Source organism: Puntigrus tetrazona, chromosome 12, assembly GCF_018831695.1.
Source record: "Puntigrus tetrazona isolate hp1 chromosome 12, ASM1883169v1, whole genome shotgun sequence".
Lineage (NCBI taxonomy): Eukaryota > Metazoa > Chordata > Actinopteri > Cypriniformes > Cyprinidae > Puntigrus > Puntigrus tetrazona.
The window spans coordinates 7263500-7287970 of NC_056710.1; the positions used below are offsets into that span (position 1 = coordinate 7263500).

At 37.5% G+C, this 24471-nt stretch overlaps 1 protein-coding gene across 2 annotated transcripts in view; it reads left to right on the forward strand.

The window, feature by feature from the left end:
• The window catches only part of svild (supervillin d), a 58203-nt gene that overhangs the window by 29562 nt on the left and 4170 nt on the right, over positions 1 to 24471 (forward strand). The window contains exons 6-26 of one of the 2 annotated variants that reach the window (XM_043253235.1): positions 1 to 135; positions 552 to 973; positions 1754 to 1889; positions 11495 to 11642; positions 11805 to 11888; positions 11992 to 12072; positions 12168 to 12351; positions 15367 to 15539; positions 16382 to 16537; positions 16625 to 16761; positions 17621 to 17768; positions 18033 to 18178; positions 18292 to 18467; positions 19215 to 19353; positions 19443 to 19740; positions 20385 to 20642; positions 20713 to 20917; positions 21012 to 21142; positions 22101 to 22256; positions 22391 to 22534; positions 22911 to 23023. The exon at positions 1 to 135 is cut by the window's left edge and continues 7 nt beyond it. In XM_043253235.1, coding sequence (XP_043109170.1) covers positions 1 to 135; positions 552 to 973; positions 1754 to 1889; positions 11495 to 11642; positions 11805 to 11888; positions 11992 to 12072; positions 12168 to 12351; positions 15367 to 15539; positions 16382 to 16537; positions 16625 to 16761; positions 17621 to 17768; positions 18033 to 18178; positions 18292 to 18467; positions 19215 to 19353; positions 19443 to 19740; positions 20385 to 20642; positions 20713 to 20917; positions 21012 to 21142; positions 22101 to 22256; positions 22391 to 22534; positions 22911 to 23023 — 3570 coding nt within the window. Of the gene's footprint in view, positions 136 to 551; positions 974 to 1753; positions 1890 to 11494; positions 11643 to 11804; positions 11889 to 11991; positions 12073 to 12167; positions 12352 to 15366; positions 15540 to 16381; positions 16538 to 16624; positions 16762 to 17620; positions 17769 to 18032; positions 18179 to 18291; positions 18468 to 19214; positions 19354 to 19442; positions 19741 to 20384; positions 20643 to 20712; positions 20946 to 21011; positions 21143 to 22100; positions 22257 to 22390; positions 22535 to 22910; positions 23024 to 24471 lie in introns of those variants that run through there. The other variant, XM_043253234.1, reaches the window with a different exon arrangement.

Consider the following 24471-nt stretch of genomic DNA (forward strand, 5'->3'; position numbering starts at 1 on the left):
TCATCAGATGAAGATGGGAAAAGTTCTGAAGAAAAAAAGAGTTTCAGAGAGGATGAAAAGAGATCTTGCTTTCAGTCCCTAACTGCAGAAGAGGAGGATGTGAAAAACAATGTTGTGAATGTGATTGAAAAAACGGTAAGCAGTCATACTTCACAACCTAAATGAAGATGGGTTTTTCTATTTACTTTCTTTTTTCTGACAGTTATGTGCTTTTATGACAGTTGCTCATTAATTAGCATAGTTCACCCAAAAATGAAAATTACCCTATATTTTACTCAGCCCAAAGACATCTTAGGTCTATTTAACTTTCTGAGTTTTTTTTTTATTTATCTTGGCTCTTCCAAGCTTGGTAATGCAGATGGATAGTGGCCATTATTTTGAAACTACTTAAATCTGAAATATCCGCAAGTACTGTGTACAGTAATGCTGTTTAATTTGAAACTTTTTTTTTTTTTTTTTTTATGCTTGTTGTCACATAAACTGTATCCATTCACATGTCAACTACAACTCCAACTTATTCTTAATGTATTTTTTTGTACTGTGTATTTTAGGTTACACAGAATGAGCAGAAAGCAAAAAAGGGGCAGTGTTCTGAGGTCACAGAGGAGCCAAAATCCATCACTCCAGTTCTGCAGAGACAGGACTCAGGTCAGCGCAGCATCAAAGGAATCCTGAAGAAGAGCCACTCAACTTTGGACATAGAACCCCCTGAGTTGGAGCAGATCACAACTCCTGTCATCGAAATCTGCAAGGATCTTACTGTTGTTGATGGAAAGAAGGGAAAGGATGAAGAGGTTAAAGATGATGACGATAAAGAGATAAGGAGACTTCAGAGAGAGGAAAGCAGCTCGAGTGAGACTCCTCGTACTCCTTCCCCAGAATCTGTGGACAAAACCCCCTCCGACTCCACTGTAGAAGGGGAAGAGCTAGATAGCAGCCTGGATGAGAGTATGAGCTCCTCCCTTAAAGAAAGGTGTGGTCGGAATACTCTTTATTTTGTTCATGATTTTGATTGACAACTGGGGTAGCTATTTATATAGATCCATTAATTCCCTGAGAATTCATATTAATAAAAGTTAATATTAATTAACGAGTGAACGAGAAAGTATATATGTATACAGTGGGTAAATGAAGTATTGAATGCATCCCTATTTTAACAGTAAATGTATGTGGAAGGATGCTGTTGACAAGAAATTTATGGATAAGTAATCCATACATATAAATAAAACAAAACAAATAAGTTCAGAAATTAAGTTATGTGTAATAAAATGGAATGACACTGGGAAAAAGTAGTGCACTACTTAAATGTATTTAATGCTTTGTAAAACAATATTTTTTGGTAATGACAGCTTCAAGACTCCATATTTAGAAATATTTGCATGAATTGCTCAGGTGTGATTTTGGCCGATTCTTCCACACAAACAGTCTTTCAATCTTGAAGAATCTATAGGCATCTTCTGTACAGGTTTATTTCCTTTGTCTGTGTTTTAAACATAGCTATGTCAGATTGTGTAAAGGTGTGTGCGCGTCTGTCCACGGGGTTCATCTAGGTGTTCTTCTAAACCACACCCCTGACATTGGTTCTGTTTTTAACCTTTATTTATAATTACCCAGCTTTGAATGAACCCACAAAAGTCCATTAATTGGATGTTTGTTGTATCGCTGACACAGTCTAAACTAAGAAGCTGCTTTGTTGGAAAGTTCAATCTCTGTTTGTAATGTGTCTCTAATACTTAGCCACTTTGTTCGGCAGGCTGTCCGAGTTGAATTGTGGTGAAGATGAGTGTCGGGGCAAGTTAAAGAAGAATAAACTCACCAATGTGGTCCCAACAGCCCTGGCTGAGCGTTACGTTCAGCTGCAGGATTGTGAGAATGCCTGGAGGAAGAAGGTACCCACACACTCTCTAAAACAGCGTTAGCTGAGAAAAATGGGATGAATTAACCTATTAAAACTTTTCACAGATCTCAACACTTTTGTTGTTGTGTGCAGTTTGGGGTTCATGCAGTGCCTGTGTTGGTTGGCTGTAGGGTAGAGCAGCCTACATCAATAGACAGCAGAAGAAGCTCTCTCAGTGTGAGGAGCTGCTAGTGGAATGGTAAATCCGCTGGGAAGGGTGGGGGAGGAAGAGTTAGTTTCCAGTGCTGAATCAGCAAGTGCTGATTCTCTGCTGAGCTGTCCTGCTGAAAAGGGGGTATGAGCACACAAGGAGGATTTCCACTTTGCTTTCCCAATTCCTAAAATCTAATCAGCATATCCAGTTACATGCATTCACAGATCAAACATTTATTCCCCCACAAAAATATGGGTTAGTGTGTTTTACAGATTTTAAAAGTGTGGTTGCCTTACTTTATTCTGGAGCCCTCAAAAAAGATGCAATGTGGTGAATTCAGTATAACAGAGTATCAACAAAAATCCACACTTTCAGTATTACAGGCTTACAAATGCTGCTGCATACTCATGTCAGTTAAGACCACAAGACTGTCCCATTAGTCATTTTAGGTGTCAGAAATCAGCTGTCTACTGAACTGGAATTCAAAAGAGATGGAATGCAGTGCTTTTTCCATTTTACAGAAAATATTAATGAAAAAAAGAGAATTATATATATATGACTGAATTTAAGCTTCTCTCTCTCCCTTGATTGAATTCAGTCTTTCCAATTTTACACTGCTTCCATTAAACTGAGTTGGGGGAAATTTCAAATTTGTGCCAAATTTCAGTGAATAATCTTGTTTTATCTGCGCCTAAAGCTGACTCTGAGCAACTCACCATCTGTCTGGCTGAAGTGTTTTGTCAGAGAGGTTAAGTCTATCCTGACTCATTCAAATTGCTTAGCTTTAGAAAATAGATGAAAATTACTATTATTGTCTGATTGCTAATATTTGTTGACCATGCATTGTGTTGATTCTTTCTTTTCTTATTATCACGCCAGTTCTACCCAAATCAATGTTATCTCCAGTTATACTTGTTTGGCAAGTAGGTGGTTAGTGCAATATGAATGTGTGTTTATTATAAAAATCCCTTAAGAAAGCCTTCAAGTCTTTATCACCCTGTCAGGGTTTTAGAGATGATGTTTAGTACATTATCCCTTCTATTGGGCCATCTGGTGGGCTTTATGAACGTGACAGCCATAGCTAAATGAAAAGCCTGTAAAACAGTCTCTCTAAATGTCATGTGACCACAGAATATAGATGTAAATCCAGTAACAAACTGATTTTAAACTATGTAATGTGACAAAAAGCAGACCTGAATGCAGAAAGGAACATCTGTGGTTGTGATAGTGATATCTGTGCCAAACTAAAAAAAAAAAAAAAAAAAAAAAAAAGAGCAGATGTTGTCATTCTTTTTGGCCGTGAAAAAAAGGAGAAAAAAATTTAAAGAAAAGAATGTAGTTCTAGTGTCAAGGGCACACTTTGCAGATGCATGCAACCGCTTACAGCTGCTTCCTTTTAGCCACTCCAAGCTAAGTCACTGACCATAATGCCGTATAGCTTTTAACAGAGTTGTACAAAGCAGACATCCTCATTTGGTTCAGCCTAAATTTTTCTGCCCTACAGATTTTACCAATAATTGCTTTAACGTGAAACAGCTCAGTGTCAAAATCTTCGGTCTCTCAATGAGCACTGCTAGGCATAATATAAACTAAATAATTTGTTTGCTTTGTCAGATGTTTCTTTGGAGATTCCTCAACAGATGAGGATTAACATGTTGCCCCTTTACAGATAAATCAAATACAGAGAAAATCTCACTGAACCCCAGGGATTTGATGCACAGTTTCTAATCCTCTCAAGAATGAGTCAGTTTCTCAATTTGTCCTTTCATCTTTCTTCTTTTTTGTCTCACACTTTTTGAGTTCTCACTAGAAACTGTTTGAAAAAAATGTGAGCTAAGCAAAAGCGGAGCCAAATGAAAACATTTTATGGGAATCCCATTTTATGGGAAACCTGCTTGGGAACTGTAGCAATGACCTCATCCCAGCCTCTCTTTCACACTCTTTCAATCTCTTTTTCTCCGTTCAGCTCCCTGGAGGTGCTCCTAGCTTTGCTCCTCTTCAGTCATGAGTCTGACATTGAGTTACACTATCTAATCACTACTCTTGAGCTCTGGGCTGTCATTGACTTACATGATGAACAGTTTGTCTGGTGAGCTCTTGGCCTAAGGTGATTTTTAGGTTAAGCTGTTTGAGATGTCTTTGAATTGGAGATGCTGGAGCCATTATAGTTGTCTTTTCTGATTTCTTCTCCTCTACTTTGATAAACCTTCTAACCAGATGAATCTCATGAAAAAATGTTAAGATATACACATTAAAATTGCCCAATAAATTTTTTTTTTAAATAATTAATTTGATTTCATTTATTTTTCTGTTAGCATTTAGGTCAGCAATATACTTTTATTCTGTAAGTTGGGTATTTATTCATAGTATTGGGTATTAAAAAGACAGCATTTTTTGTGAGATTCATCCAAGTGTATTCAGAAAGATCTTTTGACCTCTGTCTTTACCCTCTGTGTCATTCCTTTTTCACCTCAGGCACCTGCTCTATCTCCTCTGCTTTCACTATCTGCCTCAACATAGTTTGTAGTGCTCCACTCCCAGGTGAGTAATGCTATATATTCATTTCTGTGCTAGTGTTATTTGGTGCAAAAGGGATATTGTGTTTCATCTTTTTGTCTCAATTATATGTATGCCTGCTTCTGCCAAAAAAGTGAGTTGTGGTATTGGCAGATAGTTTCTGACTTTTTTAGTATCATACGAAAAAAAAATACTTTATTTGTATTCAAGATGCACCCTGAACACAAGTGTTGAGTGTTAGGGATGCACGATATTGGGCTTCTTCAGATACCTTATATGCTAATATTTTCTTTTACTCAACTTGACCGATAACCAGTACCGCCTGATATTAATTAAGTGATCAAATGTAACACACTTTTAGAAATATGATTTTATTTTGTAATTATTATTTATAGCTGACAAATTTTCACATTTTGGTAGACAAAAATTATATATCAAAATATTAGATATTATTAAGAAGGTGGACATGAGTATGACAAAAAACTTCAAAAACATATCCCCTGTAAGGGATATGTTTAGGTATAGAGTTGGTGTAGGGCGATTAAAAAATACAGCTTGTACAGTATAAAAACCATTACGCCTATGGAAAGTCCCCATACACTACAAAAACCAATGTGTTTGTGTGTGTACATGTTAAAATTAAATAAACAATTAAGTTATTTTATAGAGTTTTGGTCAGTTTAACATTTGAAAATAGTCAAAATTATTTTTTAGAATACATTTGACATTAAATAATTGTGCATACAAGTGTCATGTGATTATTTTATTTTTTTATTCATACAAACTATATCTTCTGATCTTTAAATCCAATCTTGCGATTTTATTATATAAATGACTGTTTTATTTAATCAGAAAGACAATTTTACACCCAGTTTCACAGATAGGGTTTAGGTCAGTGTTGTAAAACTCAATTCCTGAAGGGCGACCGCCCCGGAGAGGTTAGATTAAATTTTAATCAAACACATCTGATCCAGCTTATCAAGTCCTTTAGGCTCAGTTGAAAACTACATGGTTTGTCTGTTGAAGCAGGTTTGGAACTCAACTCAGCAGGGCTGCAGCCCTCCAAGAACTTTGACACCAATGGTTTAGGTTAAATTAGGATTAGGCCATAGCTTATAAATATAAATATAATGTATTTTTTGAGACAAAACAATGAAACTGACCATTTTTTTAGATCAGTCAGTGCAAGTTTCTTTTAGGCAAAATCCCACCTCCCTCTCTGCCTACCCCTTCCCCTTGCATTGAGTGTTAAGGGGTAGGAGTGAAAATATTCAACTAAGAATTGGGACACCACTACTATACCTTCACACGTCATCATATGCTGTCTAGCCCTTCGCCTTTCCCCTGTCCAACAAAAGAATCAAGACACCCCCTACCCCTTCATGTGAATGCATAAAACAGAGTGGTAGAGAAATGGGGCAGGGCTAAGGGGTATAAATGGGATTGGTTCTTATTTAAAACAGCCCAGACATGCATTTTAGTGTGGCACTAGGCTTAAGCATTGTCTGTCTTTTTGTGTACTTTATCATTTTATTATAAGCAGGCTAACAGAGCCCCCTACATATATAAAACACCTTACCAAAGGGCATTAGGACCAAGGGCTGCCTCTACTGCTACTACTGCACGTTCATGTGCCATTCACAAATTTGTCATTTCAAATATGGGTGCTTGGCAAACATGCACAAATAATGACACAGTTGCAATGCTATCTGTGCCACCGTGAGATGAAAAGATCTTAGGGGCTTATTTTGTCTAACAGTTGGAGGGGGCAATTAACATTAAATATCTTGTAATGTCTACAATGGACACGACTAATGTCACGACACAACAACAAGGTTGAAGTTGTTAAATTTGGCATGGTCTCCCTGCTAAACTAAAAGTAGTACGCTGGCTTTCTTTTGTGTATACAAATCCTTGCAGGTACATTTGTATTATTTGTGTCCACTTCAAAAAATGAAGAGTTCAGATGCAAAAGCCTCTAAGTACGTCTGATGTTTTTCTTTAGAATTAGCATTTCTTTCCTGCTACTTTGTATAGGTTTCTATGTAAATACTGGTACTTATCAGTGGCTTGAGGCTGGCACTTAGTGCATTTGAAGTGAAAGTACTTGATGAACATATATTATGTGTGGAGTGCATTCACTCAGAATCATATACTCATTTTTGACCAAGAAGGCTTTTAGAGGCTTTTGTATCTGAACTCTTAATTTTTATGTTTATTGTTTATTATATTTTGTGATGAAACATTTCTAAGCATAAATGGAAAGATTGTAATAAATCAAACAGATATCTGATCAGCGAAAATGCATGACCAGGTCTAAACAGGCAATTAGTCTTGCATAGCCAGACCTTCAAAATGAGCAAACAGAGCAGAGGACAAATTCAAAAGACATACAAGAGAAACAGGCAGCAAACAACTGGTAATAATGCTCTGTAATGCAGGTAAACTGGTAATCCTTTGCCATGAACATGTGGATGGTCTCTGGCTATATAGTGGACAAACAGGAAATGAGTGAAGAGGAAGAAGAGGGAATGGAGCAGAGTCAGTACCGGGCGAGTGCTCCCTCTGCTGGCTTGGTGTTACATAACCCTTTCTCTAGGAGAGGCTTGACGTAGACATCTCCATAGTCATGGCACTGGACTGGATAGCACATTTGATATAGTCTAAATTCTTGTGGTTTGTGATTGATTGAAATGGATGAAGAGCTCCCTCTATCTAGTGGCAGCATTCCTCAATAGCCCTTTCATAGACAAGTTTTTTTGTTTCCCACATCATAGTTACATTCAGCGGTCATTAGCTTCCTGGAGAAGAATGCATATGGATGTAGTTTGACCATGTCTCTGTGAGAGTATTGTTCCTATTCCACGGTCAGAGATGTGCACTTCCACTACGAAAAGTAGGTTGGGGTTGGGGTGTTTCAAGATGGGAGCAGATGTAAATCTCTGTTTCAGGGCTATGAATGTATTTTTTACTGCTTCTGTCCATCTGTCCATAGCTTGGAAGGTTTTCCCTTGAGTGAAGGGTGAAGCGCCCATGCTGTAGTTGTGAGAGAAACGTCTGTAAAAGTCTGCAAAGCCTAAGGATCTGTGTAGTTCCTTGACTGTAGAGTCTATTGGCCATTAAGTGACTGCTTGAACCTTCAAGTCGTCCATCTTTGCACCATGATGATGATTGATGAGGTTTGGTTAACATAGAAATCACACTTTTCTGCTTTGATGTAGAGTTGGTTATCCAGTAGTCAGGAGAGGATGGTTCTGATGTGGTTGATATGCTCTGCTTCAGTCTTGGAGTAAATGAAGATGTCATCAATGTAGACTACCACAAACTTGTTAAGAAGATCTCGGAAGATTTGTAGGCACTTCTTAAATTCAGTTTTGTGTAAATCGTGGCTTCTCATAGTTGTTCTCATAGGCAGATGGCACCAAGGGGATAGGGAAATGGAATTTGGTAGTTATTTAGTCCTCTGTAATCTATGCATTGCCTCAATCCTCCATCTTTCTTTTCAAAGAAAAGGAATCCTGGCAGGTGATGTAGATTTGAAGCTGGTGATGTAGAGAAACGAATAAAACCTAGGGTCTAGTCTAGGGTCTCGTTGATATAGTCGGCCATTACCTAGCTTTCGGTAAGTGATGGTGTGGGGGAAGTTGGGTGTCTCTTGTTTTGCTTAACACTTCAGACAGGCGGGGATGTTCACAGTCTTATGGGCCTCTGGGCTTTCAATGCTAGTTGTTAGACGTCACTGGGATTTAGTGGGAAGAAAGTGATCTAAAAATGGGGACCACTGGTTCAGTTCCCCATTATGCCAGGGTATATAAGTGTATTGAATTGATAACCAGGGATGTTCTAGGATAATTTTGTGCTTGGGTGAAACAACAATGTATAAGGTAATTCATTCTTGATGTAGTGCTCCCCCGCAGAGAGTGACAGTTCTTGTTTGATGAGTGATCCAATAAGTATGTTGTTGATAGCTTTGATTTTGATAGGTGGGGTGGATGGTTGGGTGGTGATGCTATACTTGGTGATGATGTCCTTATTGGTCAAATTCAGGGCAGCTCCATAATCCATCATTGCTGTTGATTCAAAACACAAAGTATCATTTTGGAAAATTATGGGTAGTGTGAATGATTTGTAAATGAGCAATGAGAAGTGTTCAATAATTACACAGGGAGTGCCTTAGGATTTGTGTGGGCATCCAAGACTGCGATGACCTGTTTCACCGCAGTAAAAGCACAACTGGTACTGCCAATGCATTTCTCTCTCTTCTTCAGAATGGGCGGAAATACTGAGTTGCACAGGCTTGTTTAGAGGGGTTGTCTCTATGGTAGGCTTTTGGAAGTGCTCTGGTTAACTTAGCTGCCCTTTCGTCAGGCGGCTTGTCTCATGAGGTTATCAATCTTAATACACAGCTTGACAAATTCTGAAAAGGATAAATCGTCTCCTTTACAGGCAAGTTCAGGCTAGAGTTCAGTGTATAGGCTAAGAAAGCAATGTCATTCCAGCCACTCTTTGCCACAAATGTTCTGAATTTGATGGGATATTCGGCAGCAGTGTGGTTCATTTACATGTTAATGGTTTGTGTCAAAACATCTTTACCCCCCTGCCAGAGTATTCAAACTCCTCACAAATTTGTTGTATGAAATAGTCCAATTAATATCTTAATCATGAATCCGAACCCCAAACAACTGCAGCCCAGTGAATAGCGCTGCGTCATCAAAAAAGCTAATTTCTTCTCATCCGATTCAAGAGTTTGACTTGACAAATAAAACCCTTGTGTTGTTTAGCAGTGCCATCAAACTTATCAGGAATGCAAAGCTTACCATCTTAGATGTGGAAGGTGGAAGGGATCAGATGTAATGAGTCAAGTGTTCGTTGACCGACTGAAGCTTGATTAGTTGTTCCTGGTAGCTCTTTAACATCTCGCCTTGGGAGGGGAGGTATTCTGTAAGTCAGATGCTTAGACTGCGTTAGAATCCATGTGTGAACGTTTATTAAGGGCTTACAGAAAAAACAGATACGTGAAAATAGGTAGAACATTTTGACCAGAAAAGCAATCCGATCTTTCAGCATACACAGGAAATCTAAAAGGTGAGAGTGATGAGGATAAGCAGAGGAAGTGGAGCTGAGTCAGTACTTCGGCTAGTGTTCCCTCTGCTGGCTTGGTGTTACAGTTTCAGGGATTTTTAGATGTTTTAAACAGAAAAAAATATGTGGTGTGCTGACAAGCTACTCAGTGTCTTTGTTTCTGCTTTCAATGAAATTCATGCCAAAACTTCATTTGCTAAAATAATTATTGATCCAGTCTAATTTGGAGCTCTCAGAAACTGTCAGTAGATCTCTTTATATATAACATTGAGTTCCTGAGTTTCATGGAAAAATGTTGCCTTCCTGTGAGGCTTTAGGGAAAATATTCTCCTCCTCCCCTACAACACTAGTAATTCCCTTTAAATTATTTGCTTAAAAGCTTTACAGCTTTTGGCACATATGTATGTGCACAAGTGTGTACACGTGTGCATGTTCAAATTCCTGTTAAAGGACTGGGGACACATCAGATATTATTTATCCACAGGGCTTTGAAAATTAAATTCTGGAATTTACAAGGGCTTTATTTCCACACTCAGGCATAGAAAGGGACACCTGTGATGACCATATGTTCCAGATGTGGGGAGGCAGTAAGTAGTGTGGGACTTAAAGCCTTCAGTTTAGTCAATCTGTCTACATCCCATTTAGTCCTGAGGGCCTATTCTCAGTCTCAGTCTGACTGACAGACTCCAGTATCAGTTCATCTGTTGTTATTATTACACTCCATATTGTGCCCATTTATTACATGTCTGATTCATGACAGTGGCTGTTGGGTAATGATAGATATCATTCTGACAATTTGTAGAACAATTTTTCTGAAGGATCTTATTTGGAGTAAATTGTATTGTTGTTTTATGCTTTAAATTCCCTGACATATTGAGCCTTGGTTCTTTTGTGATTGACATAAGTTCTCATCTGCCTTGCAATGTTCCTGTCTCTACTCTACTGTTAAAATATAAAAATAGCAAGAATTTAAATATCTAGTTTTAGAGTCACCAAAAAAAAGACAAGAAATTTCATATTACTTCTGACTATGTAGCTAGAGTAATATGTTATCAGTGGAAAACTCAAAACTCAGTACAAATGAAATCCCCTTTCCTCTTAATAGGAAAATATGACATTTGAAAACAATTAAATATAATTTAAGTTAAATATATTTGAGTTGATGAGCAACTTCATATTATACTAAAGTTGTTTTAACCCTACATTTTAAACCTCTCTGAATTTTTCCACATGCAGGCACTGGTCCCTCTAATTAAAATTCCCCTCAGATCATGTCAGCTACATTGAATAAACCAATGGCTATTTTTCTTTTTAATAAATCTGTAAATTCCTTGAAAAGATATTTGTTATAGCTACATTTAAAGTAAACTGACGTGGTCTCCATAAGCAAGGCAGAGAAAGGTTTCATTTGCAGGTTGACCACAGGTTTAGCCAACACAGTAAGAAGAACAGATTTTAAATTGTACATCCATTGAAATGTATTTATTTGGCAGCCTCTGAAGCCTCTATCAAAAGTTTGAGCTTTTGGTTTTTGAATTTTATAAGCGTGTTATATTACTTCATTTTACCACATTTATTTGTCAGATAAGAGTTCAGCTGGTTGATTTTAAGCAATGTTTTGGTGCTAACAGCCTTTTTTACAACTGGCTAGGTTCATATTCAGGTCTGAATATTTTTCCAATGCATCTCCAGTGTGTTTGTCAGATGAACTTAAGGAGGCGGATTGTCTTGCAAGACTTATGAATCCCAATCTGAGCTTGTTTGAGTTCTTAGGCACAACTGGGATTTCAGAGTGCAACTTAACAGCTTAACAGATTCATGTTGTTGTTTTTTTCTGTCTTTAGAAATCATCTGCAGACATAGAATCAAAAATGTCTTTGGCTGAACGTATGAAGATCTTGCATGAGAAGGAGGAACAATGGAAAGCTAAAGGCAAAGGAGCTTCTAATGACTCTTCCCAGTTCTCTGTGGCGGGCCGAATGGCTAAGAGAGGTGGGGAGGAAATTATTTAACTGGTATCCAGCCAAAGACCATACTTTGTGCCCGAAAGCTGGAACTTCTCAATGCAAAAACCAGGCTAAAAACTTTGATACATGCAAATAGAATATCAGGCTGTGGGAATGCTTTCATGTTGACACATCCTTTTCCCATCAGGTTTAATGTCACCTAACACAGAGGATGTTCCCATCATCCTCAGCAAGAAAGCCAGCAACAGCACACCAGTTAAACCATTAGAAGGTATTAGTTTTTGACATCATCTGTGGCCCTGTTTGAATACTCACATCCCAAGGCTATTGTCTCTACAATGTGTCTCTCATGTATGAAAATGTCCTTCTGACAGAAATCTCCACACATCCTGATGCTGAAGGAGATAAAAGACTGGACAAACTGGAGTCCTTTTTGGACAGACTTCACAATAAAGGTTATTAATTGATTTACTCTGTTAACAGCTTCCAGCTAATTACAAAATAAAGCTATATGCAGGGATTTGTTTATCTTATTTCATTTAACATATAGGAGTTGTGGGCACAAAAAATTCCACCATCGAGGTGATGGAGGAAAAAGAGAAGGAGGTGATGACACTGGATGATGAGGAGACATTTGGGCGGTTCTACAGTTGCTTATCACCCACTGCTCTGAGTTCCAGTGTCCTGCTGGTTGAGGAAGAAGACTTCAGCATCATCAAGTCTGACACACCTAAGTACGATAATGGTCTTAATACTTTATTAGAGGGGTATGGATGGTTCATGGATTATACATATTCCTAGAAATTTGCTGAAAAAAGGTCAATCCTTATATGATTGATGGTCTGTAATTTAATTTTTTTTAAGATGACTTGTCATTTTAATTCAAGAATTTCACCAACATATATATGTTTAAAAGATTCCAGGCTGTCAGTTAACCTCTGTATATGACCGCAACAATATTTAATAAGTAACAACACACAGCATATAAGAGAGCATTTTCTGTGTGGAACGTCATGTTGGGTTTTTAATATTACATAAATATTGTTAATGATAAATAGTTTTTTTTGAATAGACTGGTATCTCTGGTTATTAATTTCAAATAGTAATTTCTAAAAATATACTGTTTCTTCATGATGGTTTTTAGTAGTCTCTAATGATATGATTTTTTTAGTTCATTATTATTAGATATATCTCATTGTTGATAGTTTATTTTTATTTTTCTACTCACATTTTAATATTATTTGCCTGTATAATGAATGTGTTGTAGGTCTGTGTTATATTGGGGTTCTCTCTTCTCACTACAATTAATTTATATAGCACTTTTAACAATATGAATTGTATCAAAGCAGCTTTACAGTATTAAATAGAAAAACAGTGTTAATATTGCAAAAAAAAAAAAAAAAAAACAGACAACTGCAGCAAAAATCCAAATCTCCATCAGTGACAGAATGAAGAGAAAATCTTGGGAGAAAGCAGGCTCGGTCAGGGGCCAGTTCTCCTTTGGCCAGACGAAGACTCATCTGGTTCCCATTCTCTTTTCGTGATGGCTGTCTAGGAACTCACTGAGCATCTGTCTCTGGGGTCCATGTAGTTGTCCAGGTCTCCGCTGACATTCTGTAGAAGTCATCACTAAGTGCTAATCCACCATCTGGACTGGATACAGATTGGAATCTGGTGATTGCAGTGATCAGTAGTGACCTTGGAATAAAAAAAGAGACAAAAATTAGTGTAGATGCCATTTTTCTTAATATGTGACGAGTATATCAGGTGTTATAAGAAGTGTTCCAAGTTCCGGGTTGACCTAAATAATGCAGCCTCACAATACTTCAATACTTTAAATAAGAAAAACATGTTAATGTGTTATGTGTAAGCCTGGTTAAAGAGATGATTCTTTAAATATAGACAAAACTGACAGTGTGTCTCCCTCCCAAACAATATTAGGTAGATTATAGCAGAGTTTGGGTGCTAAATAGTGTGTAGATAATGAATAGTGATGTTAATCTTATCAGATAGACACATTTGCAGTTGCCCACTAGGTGAACATACTTTTTTTTTTCTTTTCTTTTTTACTCTTGATAAAAACACATTGCTCTTCCTTTTCTCTAGTTCCCCTACTGGTACGCTTCTTCATCAAAACAATCAATATATAAGTATGCATATTATGCTCCAATACAGCATACTATCATTTAAATTATTATTTTGACTTAGAATTAACTTCACTTACTAAACATTTTTACCCAACAGATATTAGACTTGTAACACCTTTAAAACAATGTAGAAATTAGAAACATTAACAACTCTTCAAAACAAAGATTCAGTTTTCTCTTTTCTATTTCTTTTCTGTTTTCTCAATCTTAAAATGTCTTCGAAAGAACTTCTTCAAAAAGTCCAATAACACAAGCACAGTCAATTGTCTTGATGGCAAGGGTAGACTACCCTGCAAGGCAGGCAGTGTCAGTGAATATTCTGCCCTTTAATGGCAACTGCCTATCTAACATAATCTTTCAGTGCAAGAGCTTCCTTCTTGATCTTTCAAAGCCTATGTACAGATTGTTCTCTCGCAAGCAATATCTAGACGGTTCTCTAGACACATGGTCTGGTCCCATCCAGGCATCATTCTTGTCAGCACTCTGAAATTGTGGTGAAACCCATCTCTTGATCAAGAAACATGATTCCTTTTCTCTCTGCAACAAAGTACAGCTTGGGCTCAAATGCTGTGGTCATCTTGTTCTATTTCGGTTGCTTGACCAGAGCACAATCACCTGCTTATATCATGCTTTAAACTGCTGCTCATATTTTGTCAGCCACTTGTCTGCCCTTTTCCTTTTAAACAAAATCTCAAAGTCTCACTGCAGCATCTCCCACTGCAGTTGAAACCATACAGTTAACCTGTGGCAACTTAGTACAGAGTTGCCAACTGAACAATAACTCAGCAGGGCTGCAACCAATAACAAAGTGTGCTTTTTGTGCTTTGTTGTAAAAATGCAGATAATTTGTGTTTTGCAGCTTATACATCACATCTAGCATCAAATGGCACTTATATTTGCTCTGTAAAGCAATGCAAACTAGTTTAAGGCTAAGTTACGCCACTGAGTCAAATAAAGTGCATACATTGATGTTAAAACTTGGGGATTAGTGATAAATGTGGAAACAAGATGGGGAGAGAGTAATAATGTTTTGAATATGGATTTTTTTTGCAAAACCACAATTTACTACAGGAGAACTTCACACCCTAGAGCCATGTTATGCACATTTCAATATAGATGAATGCACTTTATTTCACTACTTTTGGACTATTAAACAAAAACTGCCACCCATGCCATTTATAAAGCTTAGAAAAGCCAGGTTCTGTTTGCTTTTTTTGCTTTTGGGATAGACAGATATCAGCCTTCAGTTGACTAAGTGGGCTATGCCTATGGTGCGATGTTGCCTAACTATTGGTCAGTGTCTTGCTCAAGTCATATGCAAATATATTTAGCCATGCAATGATAGAAATCCCACATCCAGTATGCAAATTGGACATTTTTTGAAGCTTGATTTGAATAATTGTTTTATAATGAGAATGATGTGTTAAACTGTGGAACTTGTTATATGTCTTATTATATGTAAGACTTATATGTCAAAATGTAAAAGTTTGAGGAATTTTATTTCTTCTCTCTGCCCTTGTAGGTGTCTTTGTTATAATGTAAAGTATATGATTCTTATTTCTTGCTTGCACATTTCATGAATGTGTTGTTAATTAATTGCAGACTAACATCAACAGTTGAGGAACACAAACGCTCAGTGCGGCCTTGTAGGAGAACCAAGAGCTCGAGAAACCCTCTCCGTGCCCTGGCAGCACGAGATGACCTCAGACAGGCTTATACTGAGCAGAGACTGAATGTGGCCTCCGTGGAGACCAAAAGGATACAAATGGAGCGAAGTAAGTTTGAGTTTAATTATGATGATGTGTACATTTTAGTTTCAGCAGGCAACTATTTTTACATCTATGTTATTATTCCAGCTACAATTAATCACAACAATGCATATGCAATTAGACATGATTAAATATAAATCGTCAGTTTGTTGTTATGCACACAAACGACAAAGTGAGATGCAATAAAACGTTAGACACACCCATAACAAAAAAAGACAATTCTTTATCAAACCTTTTTTTGATAAGTGAGCAAACTCAAGCATTTTTGACGACTGTTTCTATCCAGTATGCTTGTTTTATCGCTTCTAAGCTGTTAGTGTTTTTTTGTCTCACAGTGGCATTGTGTATGACCTCATATTTCTAATTTGAAGCTGTATTACATCGATTCTGGCATCCAACTTCACAACAAGATGATATTTCAGGCTTCTTATGTAGCGTAATCTGTGCTGTTTTGAATGGGCCGCCTCAGTCTTCCTTTTGTTCTGACTTCTGCTAACGCTGTGACATAATTGTGACATGGTTACATTTGATAGGCCTCGTCATGTCACTCGGAAAATCAGAAGAGAGACTCATGAATATTAATTAGACAGGCCGCAGATATATATTCTTAAGGACATCAATATCTAAAATAAAACTCCAAAAAGGTGTACAATATGTGACCTTTAACACATAATTAAGCACTAAGTTCTGAGTTTCAAAATTTAAACAAGAACATTTTGAAAGCATGTTTTATTAATGCAACTAATTTGCTGCACATTCTTCTATTCTTATTTTCTTGTATTGAAGTAGCAGTTATAATGGTGATGTAGCAAATATGAAATTTATGTCTCTTATCTGTGTGAATTCAGTGGCCAAACACTCAAATTTGGCAGACACCGCTTTGGCAGGTCTGGCCAGCAAAGAAAACTTTAAGAAAGTCAATCTGCGGAGCGTAAAGTCTACAGAGGTGGTGACCAACAACAGCGCTGTGCCTTTCCACAAGCTCATGCTCATCCACATTAAAGGTAAAGTGGTCAAGGCTCATGCTAAATTTTGTTTTTATATCTTAAATGTGCAAGATCAGCTTTTAACACGTTTACTAATTCACACAGGGCGCAGGCATGTCCAGGTGCGTCTGGTTGAACCCACAGCCCGCTCACTGAACAGTGGTGACTGCTATCTGCTCATCACTCCCAAACACTGCTTTTTCTGGAGTGGAGAATTTGGCAATGTAATCGAAAAAGCCAAGGTGCTGCTGATTGCAATCACTGCTTTTTTCCATTTGTTTTAATAAATGTCATTTTTTTATATATATTTTTTAATACATTTGAATTAGCTTTAGTTTTTCTACTTTATTTATTATAAGGCTTTTTACACTTGGTGTACTGTAGTAATTCTAAACCACAGGGTAAAAAATCCTGTTCTATTTTCTTTACTTTTCACATTGCTGGCACTTTATCTAGCTTTATCAATTAATCCTGGCCTGGGTATTCTTAAGATTATGTTTCACACGATATATTCCTAAAAACGTTCTTTTCATATTTGTGGTGTTGGTATCATTGATTGGATACGTGCAGCACACAACATGTTTATATAGCTACTCTATCATTGCACATCCACAATAGGCTAGCTTTTGCAGATTATACTGTAGGCCTTCTATGAAGAACTGTTTTTCCTGAATAAACATTTCTAACCATAAAGGTAAGTATGAAACGGTCTATTCAGTTGACATCTTGTGTGTCATCATTTGACTGTTTCCACGTCAAATGCTACAGTGGCTGTTTATGCAACACATTGTGTTTCTGTGACTGTTTAACAATGTGAATATGAGGCACACAATTGACTGTCTGTTGTTAAGCATCTAGAAGTCTTTGCAGTGTTAAGATAACACTTCCAAAGTGGTGTGAGCAGTCTTTTTTTTTTCTCTAATATTTACATTTGGTCTTATTTCATTTACCAAACATGATTTTTACTTGTATTAATTAACAATAACAACATAACTACATTAAAAAACAGAATGCTGTTTGAAAAAAAAAAAAAAAAAAAAAAAAAAGCTCAATTGCAAATTATGCTCACATTTTATGTTGCTTCTTATGTGTGTTTGTCAGGGTTCAGAGATGGCTCAGTATGTGCAGACGAAGAGAGATCTGGGCTGCAAAGCTCCCCAGGTCACTGTGCTGGAGGAGGGAATCAACACAGACAACCGTTCAGCCAAAGAGTTCTGGAGTCTGCTGGGAGGAAAGACTGATTACCGAGGTACAGGCACATAACCTAACAGGTTCTGCACACAGTGTTGAAATGACAATATTTTACTTACTATAAACAGACTGATTATTAATTGTGTGTAAGCAGATGATAATAATCTATCTATAATCAATTTCAGTTTATCCTCATAATAAAGTTAATTTCAAGCTGCCCCAGTGTACTTTGTGTAGATATTTTGTGTATGTCTGTTTTGATTTTGTTTATTTCGTTTTGTTTTAAACATGTTTCTGCGTTTTTATTTTTATTTTTTACTAGGTGCAGGGGAGCCGGAGGAAGATGAACTATATGAGAGTGCTGTTGTGGAGTCAAACTGTGTCTATAGGTTGGTGGAAGATAAGCTGGTTCCTTATGAGGAGGCCTGCGCATCCATCCCCAGTGTCTCTCTTCTTAACTCTAAGGAGGTGTGACATTTATAGCCTCTTTTTGTGGATGTTTATTGTGTGTATGATTGTGTTTCTTGATGTACTGTGCTTATTCCCATTATACTGAATTTAACTCTGAGTATATGTTACAGGCGCTGGTGTTTGACTTTGGTAGCGAAGTGTATGTTTGGACAGGAAAAGATGTTCCATTGAGTGACAGGAAGGTAGCAGTACAGTTGGGCAAACAGATCTGGAGTGGAGCGTACGACTACAGCACTTTCAGGGTCAACCCTCTTGACCCCTCCTCAGCTAATAAAGACACCCCTAAGTGAGTGCCCTCTATACTGACCATTCATGCTCATAACTGTTCTCTGTTGGTAATAAAAATCTTGCAGATTATGATTTTGTATGAGATGTGATTAGGCTCTCAAAGATGATGAACTCTGAATGCTGCCATCAAAACAAGGACACATGTAACCTCACAAACAATCTGATATGTGCAACCACAATATTGTGATTTTTTTTTTTTTTTTTTTTTGCCCTAAATAGCAACACATGTTAACCAGGATACAAACAATACATGTTAACCAGGAGCAACTTTCATTTATAATTGCGACATCATCGTCTGATAAAATCAACATACATCTACGCTAAAGAGTGGTAGTTTTGGATTTAAGCATACTTTTTTGTTTCAAGTAGTCTGCATCTTAGTAACTAAAAAAACAAAAAAAAAAAACTGCATAGTATTAACAGACAAAGTATTCTTATGTGTCCATAATTTTAAACATTCAGTAAGTGACAGGTGCGTGTAAACGCTTTTTGTTCTCATTTGACTGACAAATCTATCACAGATCGAATCACAGTGCAACAGTGAAAAGAGACCCCCTTTTAAACTGCATAAGTTATGACCATTGCATAAATGACATACTGTGGCATTTTAAAAATTCATATCATAAGAAAAAATAAACACAGGCATTCAGTATGAACTGTTATACCATCCAGCACTAGTTAATAGAACTTAATCTCAAGAATCCTGCTCCATTTCTTTCATACATACATCTATGTTTGTGTGCAGACAAGGTGATGGCAGGCCAAGCTGGGCCCTGTTTGGTCGGCTGTCAGAACACAATGAAACAGCTTTGTTCAAAGAGAAGTTTTTAGACTGGGCAGAGAGGAAGCCCTCTAAGGATGAACCAGTGGTGGAAGAGGTGAAGGTAAAATACAACGAGGCACTCAAAAAAAGACACTTCTTTTTCCGTTTGAAAAGACACTGACAGGGCCGCATTTTCTCTTTTTCCCCCAGAGTCCAGTCTTTCAGCCCCTTCCCACTTGTGACTCCGAACTGAAGCCATGTGATGCTGCAGAGATGCTGGCGGGAGTGCCAGGCCCTGTGAAGATGGTGCTGGAGGGTGTGGATGTGCAGAGAGGTTATGGATTGGTACTTTCTGAGGATGGACGGCAGGCTGAGCTGGCCACCTTAGCTGTGGACGCATGGCACATACGCGAGTTTGATGACTTTGAGATACCACCAGAAAGCGTGGGTCAACTGCACGAGGGTGACACCTATGTCATCCGCTGGAAATACTCTGTCACTAATGTTGGTGAGTGAGGCATGGGACTTAATTTAGCTGTAATGTTACTTGTACACTTGGTAAGATGACAGTGGAAAAATACAGTATGCACATCTTATCAGTATGCACAGCTCATCAGTCCCCTACAATATTTATATATTTAAAACTCAATATTTATGAAATAATAATTTAATAATTTACTTGTCTTTTAAGGTCACTTTTAATCAATTTACCTTAAATGTTACTAATGAAAAAAAATTCAGTACATTTAAAACTAACTTGTTTGTGCGCTTGCTGGTTCTGTATTGTATTTAAAAAAATTTTGTCATGAAAATGGTGACATGGCCTAAGATGGTGACATGACATGAGATAAATATATACTACTACGGGGCTGGGCAATATACAACATGCTATCCACCTTTTTCCTGAATGTGGAAGTAAACCTATAGGTGAGGCTTCCAGTTCTTTAGACTAGGTCCATTAAGTAAATGCAATATATTGGCCAGCCCACTGCTACTCTTTTTTCATATATGCATATAGTTTAGATTTTTTTTGTTCAAAACAGACCAGCAAGGAGAAGATAACAATCACATTCAGTTCAAGCAAATGTGTTAGTTGTGAAAATGACATAATTCAATAGAAGCTGCTAAATATTTTATCACATCTGTTCACAGTGGGTAAGAGACAAAAGCCTGGTGAAATGAGTACAGCTGGTCCAGGCAGGGAACGCACAGCATGCTTCTTTTGGCAGGGACGTCACTCTAGTGTCAGTGGGCGTGGCACATCTGCCCTCATGACAGTAGAGCTTGGCAACCACAGGGGGGCGCAAGTGCTGGTTACACAGGGAAAAGAACCTCCCTGCTTCCTCCAACTCTTCCAGGGAGGGCTAGTCATCCACCGGGGCTCCAGGGATGATAGCTCCAAAAACACGGGTAATAAATGAAGAAAACAATAAGAATTGTTTATGTGACATTTAATATGTTTTTTGTTTTTTTTTGGCAGGAGACTGGCATTTATTCTGTGTGCGTGGAGAGACAGAGATGGAAGGCTCACTGGTTGAAGTAGAGTGCTGTTGTGCCAGCCTGCGCTCTCGTGCTAGTTTGATTCTGCTTGGGGTACAGAAGGGACAACTTTACTTATGGCATGGCTGTAAGTCTCATCCAGGTGCCCAGAAAGTGGGCAAGAGGACCGTGGAGCGCCTCACTCAAATGTGAGCAGATTTATCCATTAATTCACACTGTCTAAACAAAAAATGTGGTAACATTATGGTGATTTTGTGTCTATACGCACTTTGCAGTTGCGCTTTGTGAGCTGGGTTTGAACAGTAACAGCAGTTTGAAAGTGCATGAGATAGAGGAAGGAACTGAGCCCAAGGAATTCTGGGACGCTCTTGGCAAGCAGGACAGGAAATCATATGATTGCATGCTACAAGGTACAAAAGAAAATGTTTATTTCTAATAGGGCTGTTCCTTAATAGTCGACTAACTGTTAGTCAACCAAAATGTCATTAGTCGCTTAGTCACTCACCTATTTTTCATCCAGCACAAATATGACTTATCTGAAGCTGAACAGCAACGGTACACCAGTAATTTTTGCTCAAACAGATAAGAATAATACATATATTAAATCTTTAAAGACTCGGTTTATTTGTGTTCACTCACAATAACAACAAAATGTAATTTTTTTAAAAATAAAGTAAACAAGAAGTGCTTTTTGTCATCTCGGACTGTGAACTTGGGGACAAAACTCTGTGTATAAGAAATATATTTATAGAGAGTGGAATGTTTACTTTTAAATTAACCAATTCAAATCAAAAACAAATATTCTCAGATTATGTAAATCTTGTGAAACATGCACACAGGCGCATCACTAATATGGTGCACTTGTTTATCAGTGAATTTTTTAAAATGTTAATGTAGCCTCCTTACTATTTTTCCTTGACACATTTATAATCATAGCTTCTGGTAGTGTAATGTGGCAAGCTTTATGCATGCTCTTAGTAGGCTTTGTAGGCAAATGACATTGTGCCTTACAAATGGCCATTTTTCTATTATTTGTATATTAATTTATATACTAGACTAACCACCGATTTAAAAACGTTGATACGTCGATAAAGTGCATCGTTGTTAGACCTTGTTTTTTTTTTTTTGTTTTTTTACAGTAATTAATACAGCAAAATAGTTATGCATGCACTGCAAGTTGATATTCTGATCCATTTTTCTTCTTTTCCAGCACATTTTACCAATTACAAACCACATCAATCTAAACAGCTCATATTAATTTTGTATTTAATCATTGTCTTTAAAGGCTGGAAGTAAAAAAACAGATAAAATGATCTGAATCAGCTCTATTTACAAATAATTGTTATAATTGTCATTGTTTGTTTGCAGATCCAGGTAAGTATAATTTCACACCACGTCTTTTCCGTCTGAGCGCCTGCGGTGGGACTTTTCAGGCAGAGGAGCAGTATGGGCCCGCCCAAATGATAGGAACTGCAATGGCCATGCCATTCCTTCAGGAGAACTTGTATTCAGCCCCTCAGCCTGGTATATGTTATTACATGTGATTATAATCATGGATTCTTATCATTTGAATTGACAGTGATACTGTATTATATGTGCCACACTTTGTAAAATGTCAACATTTTATATTCTTTGTCTTTCTCTCTTATTCTCTGTAGCCTTGTTCTTGGTGGATAACAGGATGGAGGTGTACCTGTGGCAAGGACAGCAGCCAGAAGATACAGAATGTACTGGCTCAGCTAAGATCCGCTGGGACAGTGAGAGGAAGTGTGCCATGGAGACAACACTACAGTACTGCCAAGGTTTGGAGATAGTATCTTTAAAAATTGAGATTTATACCTAAAAGCTTTCCATTGATGTATAGTTTATTATTTATTATATAGGACAATATTTGGCAGAGATACTATTTCAAAATCTGTAATTTGATGGTGCAAAAAATTGAAATATTGAGAAAAAGGAATACATAATTTTTAGTTTGTATAATTTGGCTATTGCTACAAATATACCTGTGATGCTTGCGACTGGTATTGTGGTCCAGGGTCACATAAACTCCTAATTTTCTTTTTACTGTTACCATTAAGTAGTAGAAGTATAATATTTATATACTTAGTAGTGTATATTTAGTTGCTTTCCTGTGTAATAAAGACCTTCTTCTTTTTTTTTTTTTTTTTTTATTAGAGAAGAACTCTAGACGGCCTCCTCAGGCATACCTGATCCTGGCTGGTGCAGAACCACTCACCTTTACCAACATCTTCCCTTATTGGGAGAAAGACCTGGCTATTAAAGTGCAGGTACAGTACCTCACCCATAACTTAATAAGAGTACAGAGAAGTAACACATATTGTGTCTTTAGCATGCTCAAGTTCTTGTCAAATGTAGTTGCACAGCATAATGGAATTACTTTTTTTACGCATCAAGATAAAAACATTTCCATTTTTTGAATCCAGCAAGCGCACTGTGGGCAATGTGACAAGAACCAACCAATTAGCTTCATCCTTTCCCATAACAACATTGAAAGCTCAGCCAAGATGAAGGAACAGCTGATCATAGCTGTACAAGGATAGCCATTTTTAAATACATTTAGTAGTTGAGCTACTGGAAGTGTTTTTTAGTGCAAATTCATTTATCCTTTGCTGAAACTTCAGAATCTTCTGGATGTCATGGTTGTATAGCAACAGCAGATGCCACAAGTGCCCCAGCTTCTGAAATCTAGGTGCAGCGTGTTTTTTTTTTGTTTTTTTTTGCTGTTATCTTGAATTACTCATAGACTTTAGGGACCATTGACAGCGTACTGTGTAGCTGCATCACTGCCTGGTTTGGGAATTGCACCGTATCGGATTGCAAGACCCTCCAGAGGATAGTGAGGACAGCTGAAAAGATCATTGGCGTCTCTCTGCCCTCTATCACAGACATTTACACCACACGCTGCATCCGCAAAGCCCACAATATAGTACAGGACCCCACACATCCCTCACACACATTATTTACCCTCCTGCCATCTGGAAAGAGGAACCGGAGCATTCGGGACCTCACAACCAGACTGCTGAACCGCTGTTTCTTCCCACAAGCCATCAGACTCCTCAGTAATCACACCTGAATAGACTTTCTCTTCCATATGCATTCTTTGCACTTCGTATTTATTGTCTTTTATTTTGTGTTTTTGTCCTTGCACTGTTTGCACTAGTTTACACAATGGGTTTTGCACTTTACTCCCTTGCTGTTTGCACTAGTCTGTACACTTTGCACTTAATGTGGCTAAGACACTGTCTTAGCTCAGTATGTGAGGTTTTTTTTTTTTTTATATTTATGACTATGTAGCACCAGGTCCCAGAGAAACATTGGCTCATTTCACTATGTACTGCACAGCTATATGTAGTTGGAATGACAATAAAAAGCCACTTGACTTGACTTTACCTGCATGATAAATTGTTAAAATTGCACTCACGATGAGGCAGAATCTACAGTAAGTCCATGTTCAGTGAAGCACAGTTCTGTGATCAGCAGTAAATCTCCATCCTCACACCAGAGGGAGCTCTTGCGCTGAAATTCCAAATATGCTCTGCAGAAGAAAGTCATGGAGTCCCTATCAAAGACTTTAGAAATATAAAGACCTTTCCCTGATAAGCTTTTTAAAAAGATTAGAGATAAGATAAAAAGATTTTTAAACACTATTTGAGCATGAGAAACAACATTCATGGCGCAGTTCACTTCAGATTTTATTTTTGATTTGAATTAATTT